Below are 16,636 nucleotides of genomic sequence, written 5' to 3' on the forward strand. Positions count from 1 at the left end.
CCCTCCACTTAGCAGTATATTGAGCCTGTTTCTACACTAGTAACATACTCCTTCACCACACTGTGACCTTTCTTTATTAAAGTATTCAGGAAATAGTATCAGAATGACTTGAGGCTAGGTGCATGCTTTTTGTCTTTATCTCATTATTTAATAACTCACAGTCCCCATAGAATAACTTCGAATGTTCTCCAGCTCTGTAATTTTACTCTATCACTCAAGATGTTATTATTTACATAGGAAGTTGGCTTAGATGTGGGAGGGCAACTGGAATTTTTGAGTCACGCTGTGAACTAATTCAGCCTTTCCTCATGCACTGTATACTTCAGACCTTGTGATACTACATATTTAGCATAATGAAGGTCCCCTGACCCAGTTTACCAACTGATCTCTGGCCAAAAGCAGCTTTAAAGCTGAGTCTAAACCAATCTCGCTGTTCTAATTGCATTTATGATTCAATTTCTTTTAACAGTGTTTTCAGGAAGTAAAGTGAGTTGGAAACCTGAGTTTTCAGCTCCTAAGTAGCAGGTTAAAGAGTGCTTAGAACCTAGATTGAAAAAGCTCATTGTGGGAGTGAAGTACATCTCTTTACTGTGATATCCTGGCAGTAGATTATTTATTATACCAGCAAAACAGTCTGCCTGCCCCCCCCGCCCCGAAATAATGATAACATGCAGTACTTTGCTAGGAGATGCATTTTGGTAGAATTTGTGGGAGTTAGTGCGTCTGCTTTAGCCAGATCTGTGCAGCCAGAATGAAACGGAGGTTATGTTCCTGCCTGACTGGGGCTGGCCCTGGCCGGGGCTTCCAGCAGCAGCTTGGCTCGTGTTTCCAGCTCTTGTAGCCCAGCAGCTGCTCCTTCATCCTGTGGAGCTGCTCTTGTCTCATTTGGGCTTTGGCCCTGGCTTCCTCACTTTCATCCTCGGCCGTACCTCTGAACTTGGAGAAGTTGAAGCTGGTCCTGTGCTACAGGCCAAGAGGATGGCTACTAGGGCCGAAATGGAGTGTCTGGTCTGCTCCATGTAAGGCAGCTCTCCCGACTGACCAGGTCAAATCAGACCCCCCGGGGTGCACACCCTGACACTCCGAACCTCGCCTGGTTAGTGCTTGCCAGGTGTGATTACTCAGTATTCTTCACGGCTGCTGTATTTGAAGCTGTGTGATCGCAGGGACCTTGTGGTCCTGTTCACTGTCCACCTCCGACTTCCAGCATCCTCAGTGCTGCACAGTAAGTGATTAATGAGTATTTGCTGAATGAGTAACCAAAGAAAGAGTTGAAATTGGCCTGCCGTCTTGTGGATGACTTAATTTGGACGTATTGAAAATAAATAATAGATTGGTTGTTCAAACCCTGCTATTTATTTTGCCCACCCAAGCTTCTTCAGTGTTTTGGGATGCGTGGAAAGTGGGAACAGGTTTTATTTTGAAAAATTATAATTTACTTTTTGATTGAATTGGGGTATATAGTCCAAATAAAAAGTAAGCATGGAGTTTGCTTGCCAGTCTTTCCCCCGCCTCCCTTTTCCCTCTGCAGGAAGGACCAAGGAATATAAGTTTTAGATTAGGAGAAGATTAGGAGGTCATCTGATCTAATCGAAGGGTGGAGGCCTTCAAATTAAACTTGAAATCCAGACTCTTCATCAAATGTAAATTAAGACTCCTTCAATTATATTCTTTGTTGTGGTGTTTTCCTTTCTTCCCCTTTCTCCTTTCTTTTTAAAAACTGGTGCCTTTAACAATACTGTATTATTGACTTAAAATTTGTTAAGAGCATAGCCCTTCTGTGAAGGGTTCTTCCTGCAAAAGAAAAAACAACAACAAATAATTCTGATGAAGAGGGCAGGAGGAGACTTTGGGAGCAGATGGGTGTGTTCGTGGTGGTGATGATTTCATGGGTGTATATACTTACCCCAGACTCACCGAGTTACAAACAGTAAATATGTGTGGCTTTTTTCAGCATGTCGGTCTTACCTTGATGAAGTGGCTAAAGACATACATAAACTTGGGTCTTGTTTTTTGGCAGGTACCACAAGAGCCAGGCCATCTACCTGGAGTCGAAGGACAACCAGAAGCTGAGCTGTGTGATCAGCTCTGTCGGAGCCAATGAGGTAGGGGCTGAACTCCCTCCCCCCTCAGGGGAGCGAAGTGTGACAAACCTGCAGTGCAGTGCCACCGAGAACGTACCGTGGAACCGTGTGTCCTGTGCGGGTTAGGATCTCGGTCAGCACTTCCTGGCAGAAATCGCATGGAGACAGAATATCCTGGAAATCCCTTACTTGTCTTGACTAACAACTTAATGTGGATTTGTATATTCCTGGTGGTGGTGGTGAACTCCACATACAGCAGTTGAGTTGGGAATGACTGAGGGAGACTACAGGAAAGAGCAGAAGGCAAGTCTGCGTGATACCTGTGTGTTCAAATCCTGCTGCTTTGTAAGGTACCTGTGTACCGACCACGGAACTTGCTTGTGGAGCATACTCCATCTTTGTTGTTTCTCTAGAGCTTTCGTCTGTACTGAGAGATTGGTTTTGTGCTGTGAGGATTTAATGAGGCACCTGGCCCAGGGTCTGGCACACAGTAAGTGCTCAGTAAATGGATGCTGGCCGGATCTGAGCCACACACTACTCCTTGCCTGCTGTCTTTACAATGTGACTCGTCCTGTTATGCCTCTCAGCAGTGAGCTGCCAGGCTCTGGCCCTCAGCTACTGGTATCCTTGAGTCTCTCCTGTTTAGAACCTGTAGCGACTGGTTCTAAAGGCAGCTCGGAGGGTTAGGCTCCAGGATAGGATGACTGGCGAGTGACTTGTCCAACGGGCCCTTCATTGGGGGGGGGGATGTCAGCAGTGTGTAACTTGTTAGTAGTTTTAAAAAAGTTTAAAACTTTAATAGCTCGATTGGCTTGATCTTTTATCAGTCCACGAATGTCTGCAAAGAAATTGATTTTTATGTGTCTACCCTCTGTAACTTACTCGTGCCAGTGCACAGTAAATCTAATGAAACTGGATTATGAAATAACTTAAGCCTCTTCCATTCTCCTAGCTTCCTGAATTGAAAATGCCCTCAAATGTGACTAGTTTGCAAAATGATTGTTTACTCAGAAGTTAGGGAGAGCCTTCCAGATAAATGAATGTCCTTTCTCTGTGGACTTGGGGTCTGTGAGTCACCCCAAGCCAAGTCAGAACCAGAACAGGGGATGTGTTGGAGAGACCTGCTGTTTTTCAGCAAGAGGTGTTGTGACTTCACAGCAGAGCCCTCGTGTCTGGCCATGTGGTCTCCTAGGACCCAAACCTAACTTCACAACCAGTGCCTCATCCTCCTTGGAGACACCTTAAGATTTTTCAGGAAAAATAGAAATGCAAGTTACCTTTTTTCTCTCTGTTGAAGACTGTCATCCTTTGACATAATAGAGTGTCAGGGAGGTCTGACAAGAGAACGGCGACACTGAGACATTTCACCTGAAGGGGAGAAGCCTCAGTGCATCAGAGGCATGCAACTCTGGTGATGGCAAAACATTTCTCACTTCTTGGAAGGATTTTAGCGGGTTTTTCAGGTCAAATCCTAAGTGACGCTGGAGCTAGTTGGCCTTGGCACAACCTGACTCCAGGCACATTTGTTGGGTGAGTCTGAGGCTGTTGGTGACTCCCCACTTCAGCTATTCTTAGAGTCATTTTTCAGTTTAAAGTGCTTCTGCAGGGCGCCTGGGTGGCTCAGTGTTAAGCATTTGCCTTCAGCTCAGGTCATGATCCTGGAGTCCCGGGATCGAGCCCCGCATCGGGCTCCCTGCTCGGCAGGAAGCCTGCTTCTCCCTCTCCCACTCGCCCTGCTTGTGTTCCCTCTCTTGGTTTGTCTCTCTCTGTCAAGTAAATAAAATCTTAAGAAAAAAAAAAGTTCTATTAAAAAAAAAAAATTGCTGGGCGCCTGGGTGGCTCAGTTGGTTAAGCGACTGCCTTCGGCTCAGGTCATGATCCTGGAGTCCCGGGATGGAGTCCCGCATCGGGCTCCCTGCTCAGCGGGGGGTCTGCTTCTCCCTCTGACCCTCTTCCCTCTCGTGCTCTCTCTCATTCTCTCTCTCAAATAAATAAATAAAATCTTAAAAAAAAAAAAATTGCTTATGCAAGGTCCTTAGAGGCTCAGCTTCATGTGAGGTCTTTAATTTTAAACCAGTGTATTTGACTTCAAAGTCTCTCTGTTGCTAAACAATCACATTAAAGGAATTGAGACTGAGAACAAACACTTTTAAAACCTGAAAACTGAATGGGGGAGGGAGGGAGGGAGAAGATAGGTCTGTAGACTCCTACTTGCATATGTGGGTGAGACGCAGAACTTAAAAGAATCATGCTTTTGGCCCCATCTGATTGCACATTAATTAAATGGATGAAGAATGGGTGAGAAGAGCCAGGGCCGGGTTAGTGGACAAGAGCAAGCCAGGGGTTTTGAGAGCAGGCACCAGGATTCGCATCAGACAAGTTGACTCAGCCTTTCTCTTCTATAAAATGGGGTGAGGATAGTACTTCATAGGGTTGTCCTGAAGATGAAAAAGCTCAGGTGTATCAGGTGACTGAGGAGGTGGCTTTCTTCCCAGTCCTGGCCACAGAGATAACACTTACTGAGTGCCCTCGTCTGCTTTTGCAGTCCCCCTGCTGCCAGAGTTGATTCTCCATTCTATGCAAGAGTGCATCTGCCCTGTAAAATGATGGCTCAGACATCTGATACCATCTGTGGGAAAAAGATATGCTCGGGAGGGAAGGGCTGTCTTAAGCTAATTTAGCCTTCTGATGATCCTAATTGGGCCTTTTAGCTCACTCATGGGCTTTTTTTTTTTTTCCTTGTTATTTTTTCCTTCTTTTTCTGCTGTGACCATTAGCCTTAATTGCCAGGAAACCAGAGCAGTGAAAGACTATGATATGGAAGTCTCTTGGGGCAAGGAAAATATTTCCAAATTTGGTTGAAAGTTTATATTCATGAATATATGTATTTTGAATGTTGATAATGTTGTAATCAAACCAAATAAAAAAAAAAAAAGGTCCGTAAGATCAAGGCAAAAATAGAACCTGAGATTACTGTGCTTTCCATTTTCTTAATCAGAGGTGTGCGAGAGGGAGAAGGAAGGAGAAAAGAGGTCCGGGGCTGATGCCTGCTCTACAGTAGAGGGGTTTCCTGTGGGGGGGCCCCCACAGCCTGACAGGAGGAGGTCGCCAGTTGTCCGCCCCCACCTCATTCGTGCAGATGTTTTGATGCTCTGGAAGGTTTGCTCCTCAGTATTCGCTGTAGCCGCTCTCATCTTGTTCCCTTTCCTTCTCCCCTGCAGATCTGGGTGAGGAAGACAAGTGACAGCACCAAGATGAGGATCTACTTGGGCCAGCTTCAGCGCGGGCTCTTTGTGATCCGCCGGAGGTCAGCGGCTTGACTTTCTACAGTGTTCTTCTTCCCTTGACCTTTTTTCTGGAGTGGTTTTTGGTTTGGTTTTCTTCCAAATAGAAAGTTTTTAACCCGGGAATTGCTCCTTGGCCTTGGAAACTGGGGAGCGCTGTTGTGGATTCTGCGAGGCGCTGTGGTGGCAGCCACTTCGGTCTTTGCGTTGCTCCTTCCTGCCTCGACCTCTTCCGGCCAGCCGTCACCATGAACTCTTGATTTGGGGAGTGTTGCGAGTCCGATTTACTCATTTCTTTGGGGTTTTGTTTTTTTTTTTTTTTTTGCTTGTACGTTGTCTTTTTTTTTTAAGCCTCCTTTGAGTTTAAGGGACATTTTTTTTTTTTAAATTGTCTTTAGGTCTTTCTACCAGGAAGGGATACACTCTACATTGCATTTTCATGTTTTGAATCTGATGAGTGGATCACATAGCTCTTTCCCTTGTTGAGCCCAATTCACCGTTTCCCCAGAAGCTTGGGGCAGAGGTCCTAGCAGGAGGAGATTAATTCTCCTGGCTCTCAGCCTTCTCTGAGAAATAAATGCCTTGTGTAACATCTGGCATATGCCATCCATTCCACTGGCTGAGCGACAGAAAAATTTGCCTGGGTGGCTACGTGCACTGAAGTAAATGGGTTGGGGGAGGGGACATCTCATGCTCCAAAATGTGCTGAAGGTACCGCATTTTAAATGTTATTTAATGCAAGTGGTTTATTTAGACATATTTGTTCTAGCTCAAGCTGGAACAAGGGGTCATTTCGGAAGTTTTTATCTCTAATTCATTTCTGTTCCCTGCTCAAGGAGATGAAGTGGTACCTGGCGCAGGCTGATTATCTGGGTTATCTGTTGTGGGTGGGGAGGGGAGACTGACTGGGCAGTCGTCAGTGATCTGTAGACTCTCACTTACAACTCCACTTGCGCACTCTTGTCGCTGAGGCTGTTACTGCACACGGACTGTGTCTCGAGCCTGTGGAGCCTTGTCGTCGCCCCAGCCTCCCAGGAGGTCTGGCCCACCACGCTGAAGACAAAGGAGCTCTGCCGTGGCTGCCACTCACCGAAGGAATCCTGGGGAAATGGCCTTCCCCGTACTCCCTGCCGCCTGCCCCTCATGTCCAGCCTTGGAGAGGGGATTTGCTGGCAGATGGGTTTTTCTGGTTTCTAAGCTGCCACCGTAGGATATGTAAAGAATTTGGGGTTACAGCAACTGTTAGCCTCTCTGTGGGAAATCAGTACACCTTACGCATCTTAGGAAATCTTTGTACGTCATGCCCTCGGTCTCAGGTGATTCTCTTTGTGTCGTCTCTTGATGCCTATACCCCAAAGCAAGTTGGGGGGCTGTGATAACAAGTGAATCACCTTCTTGTTAAGTCCTGGCTTCAACAGAGACCAAACCTTACTGACTGAGTCAAGACTTGTACAGATTTTTGTTTTAATTTATAACTCATTTTTTTTCTCTCATTTTTTTTCCCCCTGGTGTTGGAGTCTCCTTTAGATAATAGGGTAAATGATGCTTGTTTACTTAGAGTTGCCTGGGTGGGTGTTCTGTGCTTCTTCTCTGCCCGCAGCCCCCATCATGATGATTCCTGGGGTGAACCAAGTCCACAGTAAACAGGGCCTTCCTCTCTTGTTTCTTCCTGGCAGCTTTTGCTCTACGAGAGGGCCTCTCTTGCTGGAGTTGTCCCCGTGGTGTGTGTGACGTCCCATAATAGCAGTCTGTTCTCCGTTAGTGCCCTGTGATGGAAATTTAGTTATAGTGTATGTGGTCATCAGAGTGGGTTTTTTTGAATGATTGTCTTACTTGGCGTCCTAGCAGTACACCAAAGTTGTTTTTTTTTTTTTTTTTGGAAAGCCTTGTGTTGATAACTACTGGGGATTTCAGCATCAAAGCAACAAGTCACTTTTTTTTTTTTTCCCTTGCCTTCTCTGGTGGCACCTTTGTGCTTTTGTGAAGTAACTGTTCATCTGAAGACCAGAGAATGGGCACTTTGGCTTCTTCTCTTCTATAAATTTTAGGGTGATGAGGCCGTGCTCTGGCCTTGACCACATCACTGCCTTCTGCTCCTCAGTATCCTCACAATCCTTAATCATGACTGTGGGAATGGGGGCAGGTAGGGAATAGACTTGAGACACAGCACAGTAAATTATACTCCTAATCCCAGAAGAGTTTATCACCCCAGAGATGAAAAGCCAGCAGTTCAATCCCTCTAGCAGGCCCCTGTGGTGACCAGGGATAGCAGAGCCCCCTTGTTAGGAGTTGGAGGTACTTTTGTGGTGGACAAAACAGATTTTGATATTCCTGGACTAACAAGGGGCTGGCTTTTAGCCCGGGTGGCCATTCTTATTCCAGAAGGTCTTTCTCTCTCACCAGACCATAGGGTACCACGTGCATTCCCCAATTCAGACCGTTTCTTGCAGATAATACTTTGAAAAAGGTTGGTCTAGACAACTCTTAGGAAGAACCTGTACATGTGTTAATCTGATCAAGAACCTGTATGTGTTTTTTGTTTGAGGCACCTGCCTCAGTGTTATCCACAGTGTTTGCTATGGATGTGTCCCAGTATTTATTTTACCTCCGCTTGGGGGCTTTGTGTTGCCTTCCCTACCCTCTCACTCCCTCTCTTCCAAAGCCAGTGTCCTCTTGAACAGTTTCCAGATTTCTGTAGCCATACCAAAGCCGGGATGTTTTCCTTCGTTTGGATACCAGTATTTATGGACCTGTAACTACCTAACTTAATTTTTTTTTTAAAACTCCAAACTGGGGCTAGTATAAGATCCCAGAAGCTGATCTACAAATCAAGCTACTTGTATTTGTGTGTGAGACCCTGTGTTCAGGATTGGGTGACTTTTCTAAGAGAAATATTGGGGGTGGGGTGGGGTTGGTTGCTTTTTTTTTTTTTTTTTTTAACCTAACGGGGGTGGGGGGAATCCTATTTTTACAGTATTTTTGTTTCTCTATTAACATTTCCTTTTAGCCTTGAATTTTTACTAAATTTCCTCCTGACTTAAAAATCTTGTTTCTAATCTGGGAATTTGAAATCTTGGTACTTAATGTTACACCAATTTTTCCAAAGAGTTCAAACCAATTTAATACCAGTACATGGTAAAAACTTGCAGCCATTTCAAGCAGCTGGTGGGCTTTTTATATATCATCATTAACTGGTATCATTAAATGTTCTGAGAGGTGAATGTAAAATGTAACAAGTATAGGGTTTTTTTTTTTTTTTAATAACAATAAACTTTCAAAGAGAAAACCAGCATGTAGTCTGTGTTATATCCATTGACTTGATAAATGATTGAAATTTATTTTAGGTGTTCCCCCCGCCCCCCCAGCGATTGTGGGGAAAGGAAAGAGGGAGGGATATTTGCTTGTTACTAGATATTTGCTTGTTATGAAGAGTAAGCTATGGAATGATGTCAAAGACAGGCTCTCAGTTTTGTAAAGAGCAGTCTAGAAGTGTTGACCCATAAATGTGGTATACTCTTGTTGGAGAAGATGAAACAATCTCATTAAAAACTGAGTCAATAAAACTGACCTTAGATAGGAAAAACCTTAAGGTAGACTCGTGTGATTGGGGAGGATGTTGTCATTTGGTACTCTAGAGCACTACTTTCCAATTTTACCAAAAAAAAAAAAAAAAAAATGCTGGTAATTCTACAGCTCCCTGGTGGGTAAACTGAGGAGGCTGCTCACTGCCACAGGTGATTGACCTGGCGTGCCCACCACCTGAGTGGCGCGCCCACCACCTGAGTGTGGCATGCCCATCGAGAAGGGCTGCTCTGTGCTTTGGATGTTGGAGAAGGGCAGTCACTATTTTTAACTTTTTTTTTTTTTATTGTAACATTTGTACAGAAGAGTGTTCAAATCTTAATTTTAGAAATTGAGTTTCCTCAAAGTGAACGCGTCCACGTGGCCATCATCTAGATTAGGAAAGAGCACGGACCAAGCAGGCTTCCTTCCGGTTGCTGCTACTCACTAGGGTAATGGCTAGCCTGACCAGTTTTCTGTATTTTCATCACCTTAACCTTCAAGCTCTTGAGCTGCTGGGTCCTTCCATAGTTGTTTGGAAGAGCCAAGTTCCTGGTGGAGGTAGGAGCTGGCCAGGGATATGAGAGCTGGTAGCATAGGACGTGGTGAAATGGGGGAGGGGAAAACCCTGCATGTTAACCCTGTCACCCTCCTGCTTGGGACTTGTTCTTCATGTTGATATCCACCTTCGCGTGAGTTCTTTATGTATGTCAGGCACTGTACTAAACCCTTCACGGCAGGTGTTCTCTCATTATCCTTGTAATGATCCGAGTACTAATACTCCCAATATATTTATTAATATAATTTGTTTATGTTATATTGTTGATATATTTGTTAACATAGTCATTCTAAGACTTACTTAATTCTCCCATGAAACCCAGAGCTCAGCACTGTGCCTGGTTGTAGTAAGTGCTTGGTAAATGTTGTCCGATAACATTGTTGTAAAACGATGTGCAGAGATAGGCAGACTGGTGAATAATAAGAGTGCCAGCCCTAGGTGCTGTGCCCTTCACTTGTCTCATGCAAGCCTCATAACAACCCTGGGGAGAAAACTGTTGTTACTACCGGTTTTCAGAGGAGGAAACAGATTCCTTTAGTCACAGGAGATGGTTCAGTAATTTCTCCAAGGTCACACGCTGAGTTGCAGAGTCCCAAATCTTTCAGATTCCAAGCCAGGGTTCCTAACCACTGCACCGTGCAGTCTGTTCCCATTCCCCTTTGTTAAAATTGCATTCAGCATTTCCACCTTTCTCCAGCCCTTCTCTGGGAGTTTGTTTTTATCTGCTCTCGCCTCTTACAGAGTCAGAGAGCACATTTTAGAGGTAAAAACACTATTATTTGCCAGGACCCTCCCCCTGCTGGGTAACTCCCTTGGTAATGCAGCAGATAGAGTCCCGGTTGCTAGCCAAGAGGCTGCTTTCCTCTGAAACAGCATGGGGCAGGAATGCCACAGTTCTAAAACCAAGGAACCATTTAGAATGTAAAGAGTGCACTGTCTTGATGGAGCCGACTTTATCTAATAAGCAACATGAGAGCCTTTGGAGGAAAACGTCTTTTTTTCCCTCCCCCAGTTCACTTTCTTCCTGCCCGCCTTTCTGGTCATCTCTAAGGCGGGAGGGGTGGGAGCCATTGAACTGATTTCTAAAAATGTAGATGGAGAGCAGGACATCATGCATCTGGCTGACTGCTCTGTGGACGTCGGTGGACACCAGTTCAATGTCACCTGCTTTAGACTGCCAGCTCAGCTCCAGCCAGCAAGGTGCATAACAACCCGAACCCAGGGTTTGCAGTCTTTGGAGAGAGGCAGGAATGAAAGCAATTTCCGGTCTCTCTCACTAGTGTCAGAGACTTCCCAAATCCATCTTGGGTAAAGCTGAGCACCTTTCCTGCTTTTAAAAAGGAAACAGTAGATGGAATGCATTAGAAACATGGGCACCAGCTTACTCTCTTTGGACATAATAACATGATGAGAAATATATTAGCTTTAGGAATTTTAGTGTTTACCAGAGTAGATATTTTTGTGAATAACTATGATTATTAAGACCAAAGATATGTATGTTTAGGAGGATCCCTAGGGGACTGAGAGCGATAAGATACAGCATAGGTACGTAGATACTTAATCCCTTTACCCATTTTTCCTAATCTGTGTTTGCTCAATTCTCTGAAAGATGCAGATCTATAAAATAACAAAATTCACTTTACTGATAACGGGAAGACCAATAATCAGAATCTGAAAGATTCTCTCCCCTGTTTCTCAGAAGCTGGAGACTCAGCAGATGCTCCCCGTCTGTTGGCATCACCTGTCTGCCTGCCGATGGTGTGAATGGGTGTGGTGTCAAAGTAGGCAATACTCCAGAGCCCTCTAGGAAAGCAGTGCCCATAGGGAATAAGCAGGTACTGAAGGTGGGAGGACAGTGGCCTCAGGTTGGCAAGTCCCTACAGATAGTCAAGAATCACTTTTATTTCAACATTGATTCTTTTAATAAGTATTTGAGTTTTTACTGAGTGGCAGTGTGGCAAAGCAAAAGCTTTGGAATCAGTATTTGGATTCCAGCTTTGCTGCTTCAGTTAACTAGCTGCTGTGTGACTTTTGGCAACTTAATTTCTCTTAACCTCGGTTTCTCGTCTGTTAAATAATATCCACCCCAGAGTGTGCTTTTGAGGATTCTAATATTAATGCATAGAGCACTTGCTGTGTGCTAAGCATTTTACCCATATTAACTTACTGAATCCTTATAATGACCCCCTGAGGTAGTTACTATTACAATCCTCACTTTGTAGTCGAGGGAATCAAGAAACAGAGAGGTTAAGTAACTTGCCCAAAGTCACACAGCTAGTAAATGGTAATCCAGGATTCTGAGCCCAGTTTCTGTAGAGTCCCTGCTCTCATTCACCATACTGTGCTTGGAGGGGTATGTAACAGAGGAACGGACTGAGGGAGTGCCCAGGCTCTGGGGACTGTCCCTTCCATTGTCAGTATTGCTGTCATCTGCCTGTTCTCCGTCCTTGGATGCTAGTCTGCCAACTCCTAAGAGACCAGAAGGATTTTAGGAAGCTAGTTTAGCGCCGACAAACTATGAAGGTAAAGCTGCCAGCTTCAGAGATCATGCTAAGCATCTACTCCTACAAATGGGTTGGAGTGCCCAGTGCGTTGGGTTGAGAAAGACTCTGAAGCCCAAGTTGGGTAGATTGGGAGGAGTGGCCTAATCAGCTTTGCCATGGGCAAGGGAGCCCATTTATTTGCCATCCCTGATTTAGTTTGACCCCTTGATTTTGAAGTTGAAAACAGCTGAGGCCCAGAGATGGTAAATGATGTGCCTAAGTTCATATGGCCAGCTCTAGACAGAGAGGTGATGGGGGTCTTGTATTCATAATCCTGGTGTGGCCACTCCTTAACCCAGGGCATTAACTTAATGTCTGTGTGCTTCATTGTTCGGGCACACTCATCCCAGTGTGCCTGGGATTTTTCTGGTTTTAGCTTTCTGAGTCTTGCATCGCAGGAAGCATCTCAGACCCAGGCACACTGAGACAGTTGGTCACCCTGCTCCGTTTCCTTCTCTGCTCCGTTTCCTTCTCTGTAAACTCTCTTCAGAGTTGCCCTTTTGCTGTGGAGTTGCTGATTCCATGGATTAACTGAGTTCTTACGGATAAAGCACTCACAAGTAGCGTTTGGGACATAGTAAATCCTCAGTACATGTTGGTTGTTTATGGTTGTTCTTGTTTTCATTATCACTGGAGCGGAGGGTTCCCACCGCAGAACAGGTTCCTTCACTGGATCTTCAGTGTCATCCCACACCTTGCCATGATCGTCTGGTCGCCTGGAGTCCGTTGTTTGGGATGTTTCATCTTCTACTTGAAATAGTAAATAATCCTGAGCTTGAGGATTGACATAGTTACTGCATTAAATCCACATGACGTTTATTGAGTAGTAGTCTGGGTTCTTTTGGGGGAAGCATGGTTCCTTCCCTCTGGGACACTGAGGATGGACAGCCTGGCTTCTCAGTCATTCTAGTTCCATGGAACAGGGGCTGCATTTGAGGCGTGGAGAAAGTGGGACGAGGGCATAATAGCTGCTGACATTTGTGGAGCAGGTGGCTAAGCGCTTCATGTGCATTATCTCTAATTATTGCGCCCTCTGGATTTGTTGTTACACGTCTGGGGTTTACAGACCAGGAAACTGAGGTTTAGAACGATTAAGAAACTTGTCTGCAGTTCACCCAGCTTGATTCCAGAACAGGTCGACGCTGACCCCAGGTCTGCATTCTCATGAACCATGCGTGCTTTACAATTTCTTCTGAAAGAAAATAAAATTCAAGCTTGGCCTGAAAGCTGAGGCAGGTCTTGAGCAGTGTCCGTGGCTGGGAACAGGAATTGCAGACGGAGAAAATGGCTTGAGTAAAAGCAGAGGTGGGGGGGTGGGGCATGTTTAAAAAGTCAAGTAAAAGTGTGTGTGTTCAATAATAAATCTGGATGAGTGAGCTTTGAACTTTAAAATCCGTTTGCTCCCCAGCCCCGTATCTTTTTGTCTTTCCACACTTTTGGTTCACCTTCCTTTCCTTTCTGCTTCTGTCCTTTTCTCCCTTCCCTGGCCCACCCCGTTCCTCCTCCTCCCCCTCTTACATCGCCAGTGCGGTGGCTCGTGGCAGTCTCGGAGTGACGCTTTCCAATTTCACACTTACATGCTCCTGAAAGTATTCGTAAACTAACTCGTATGTAAAACCAATAAAGGGCAACAGCACACGTTCCTGTTAGACAGTAATTTTGTTTGACTCCCTTTCTTCTGTTTTGATCACTCATCTTCCTGCAAACATGGTGTTTTGACCTTACCACAAGTGGAAGTTTCAGGAATTCAAGCATGGGGGCGCTCTTGTCAGCGTATGAGTAATTGGAACGCATCAGAGTTCGTGCTTATCGAGCACTTAACTATGTACCTGGACAAGTGCTAAGTACTTTTTGTACATTACCTTTTTTAACACACTCAACACCCATGTGAGGTGTGTCTTGATTCCCATTTTAACAGATGAGGAACTTGAGACTCGGAGGAGAAAAAGCTCGACCTCTGCATCACGTTCGTACATTTATTTCCTTTTCCTGTTGGCTTCCCCTATCCTCACATAGACTGCCGGAGTATAAAGGATGCTTAGTCGTCATCTGAGCCAACCCCCATCCGTTTTCCACACCTGGGAACAGATACTGAGAAGGGAAGCAACTTGCGTAAGATCACACCGCTGATTAATGGCAGAGCAGAAACTAAATCCAGGTTTGTTTGTTTTTTTTAAAGATTTTATTTATTTATTTGACAGAGAGAGACATAGTGAGAGAGGGAACACAAGCAGGGGGAGTAGGAGAGGGAGAAGCAGGTTTCCCTGTGGAGCAGGGAGCCCGATGTGGGGCTGGAGCCTGATGTGGGGCTCGATCCCAGGACTCTGGGATCACGACCTGAGCTGAAGGCAGATGCTTAACGACTGAGCCACCCAGGCGCCCCTAAATCCAGGTCTTAAAAACAAGTCTTCATCCAACAGTTGAGGGAAGACCCAGGCTGAGGCTGAAGGGCATGGATATAAGATTTGGGTTTGAATTTTAGCTCTGTGGGTTTACAAGCTGTGTGATTGTAGGCAAGTCACGGAACCCGTCCGGGCTTCAATCTAGAAAATGGGGATGATAATGACAACCACCTCAGCAGTTCATTGTGAGGATTAAATGAGGTCATGTAAACAAAGCAGCCACAACAATGACCCTCATGCTTGAAACTAGCCTGGGTCACTCTAGCGCTTTAGAAAATACATCCCCCATTGCCAGCTGCCCTTGTTAAGGGCCATTGTTATTTCCGGAGTTGTCTGCCCCACCTGCCCCACCTGCCCCCATCCCAGCGTGCCTTGAGGCTAAGCCCACATCAACCTTCCAAGGGTACCCCTGCCACTAGCCACAAACCTTGAAATTCAAGACAAGCAGATGTCCAAGCATCTGTTTTCCACCTTATTAAGGCCTCACTAGAGAAGAGTTGGAAATCCTGCCCCCGACCCCCGACTGGCTGTGTTTGAGAAACCCACTGGCCTGTGAGGGAGGACAGGGACTCAGTCTCCCCACCCTTCCCCCAAATCCCCAGGCACACTTTATTTTTTTAAAGATTTTATTTATTTATTTAACAGAGCCACAACAAGAGAGGGAACACAAGCAGGGGGACCGGGAGAGGGAGAAGCAGGCTTCCCGCTGAGCAGGGAGCCCGATGCGGGGCTCGATCCCAGCACCCTGGGATCATGGCCCGAGCCGAAGGCAGACGCTTAACGCTTAACGCTTAACGACTGAGCTACCCAGGTGCCCCTCCAGGCACAATTTAAATGCTTATTGAATGAACGATTGACTGTTGTCTCCTTATTTCTCAGGGCAGCATATTCATTTCTAAGATCAAACTAATAAACATGCAGTTTAGAAATTAAAGGATTCTACAAAGTTGGCCACAAAATACAGTAGTCTCTTATTTCCTACCTCATTTCCCCTCCCAGAAGCAATCATTGCACCTCTTTTAGCTGATTATTTTGGTATTTCCCTTGCTTATTACTAATGCTAGATATTTCAGTTCTGTGCATTCTCTATTAAATTCTGACCATGGCAGTCCTCCCCTCCCCCCCAGTATAGTTATTTCATAGTTTTGATTAGGTCAGTATTCAGTGTTTACATTATTACGGCTATGTAAACTCTAGTCACAGCTGAGCCCTATTGTAAAGTATGATTGCTTTTTTTTTTTTCCCCCTTGACAGCGTTCCTCACCCCCGTCCCCAGGAGTTAATAATTGTCTTGTATTCTGTTGTATGCTTGGTTTCCTAGGTGCTTATTAGGAATTCAATCTCAAAGCCTTCACCAAGTGTTTAAATTCCCTTTAAGACATTCAGATACTTGAGGTAGATTTCATCACCTGGAAAAAGCTTCCTGCCCCGGGGACTTCTGATCTGGTTGCCCACTCTGGACTGGTCCCCCCCGACCTGGTCTGGCACATAGCTATCCCTCTGGAGTCTTCCTTCACCACCATCCTGGGGCTCCTGTTTGTCCCTCTTTGGGTTTGGATCTCTCATTCCCATTTCCTTTGTCTTCCTTTTTCTCTACTCCCCCATTTTGGCAAAATGCTTCTTGCAGTAACTTACTAAACCTGATTAAAAACACTTTCATTCTGTTCTCTTACTTCATTGATGACTTGGCTGGTATAACTACATTTTTAATTCCCAGAATTTAAGCCCATACATTTCCAGAATTGAAAAGGCCCACAAAGCACTTAGCACTTAACTATATTTCAGCCACCCTTCTTCAACCTTCATTTCAAGAGGTTTCATGTGCTGGTAAATTCATTATTCTCAGGTTTCTCTGCTGTCAGTTTTAAGATTCAGGTTTTGTTTTATTTTAATTTACTTTCCAGCTTCTAAAACCTGGTTGTTTCCTCTCCAGTGTTTTCCATTTTGGTAGGTTTAATTCTAGCTTGGAAATCATTTTCCTTCAAGATTTTGAAGGTGTTGTTTATTGCTGTCAACTTCCGATGTTGCCCTGGAGAAGTTGGAAAGCCTTCTGTATTTATTCTTTGATCTATTCCCCCCAGCTTTGTTGAGACCTAATTGACATACCATTGTGTTGGTTTAAGGTGTACAACATGATCTGATGTATGTGTATATCATGAAGTGATTACCACAATAAGGTTAGTTAACCTATCCATCACCTCCA

General features: G+C 45.0%; 1 protein-coding gene across 5 annotated transcripts in view; it reads left to right on the forward strand.

Annotated features, from left to right (window-relative positions):
- The window catches only part of SUDS3 (SDS3 homolog, SIN3A corepressor complex component), a 205,729-nt gene that overhangs the window by 24,876 nt on the left and 164,217 nt on the right, over nucleotides 1–16,636 (forward strand). For 4 of the 5 annotated variants that reach the window (XM_035017103.1, XM_035017104.1, XM_035017105.1 and 1 more), the window contains exons 11-12: nucleotides 2,021–2,105; nucleotides 5,306–5,391. In XM_035017103.1, coding sequence (XP_034872994.1) covers nucleotides 2,021–2,105; nucleotides 5,306–5,391 — 171 coding nt within the window. Of the gene's footprint in view, nucleotides 1–2,020; nucleotides 2,106–5,305; nucleotides 5,966–16,636 lie in introns of those variants that run through there. The other variant, XM_035017107.1, reaches the window with a different exon arrangement.

The sequence above is a fragment of the Mirounga leonina genome, unplaced genomic scaffold (assembly GCF_011800145.1).
Source record: "Mirounga leonina isolate KUSES-001 unplaced genomic scaffold, KU_Mleo_1.0 Mir_171, whole genome shotgun sequence".
Taxonomy (NCBI): Eukaryota; Metazoa; Chordata; class Mammalia; order Carnivora; family Phocidae; genus Mirounga; species Mirounga leonina.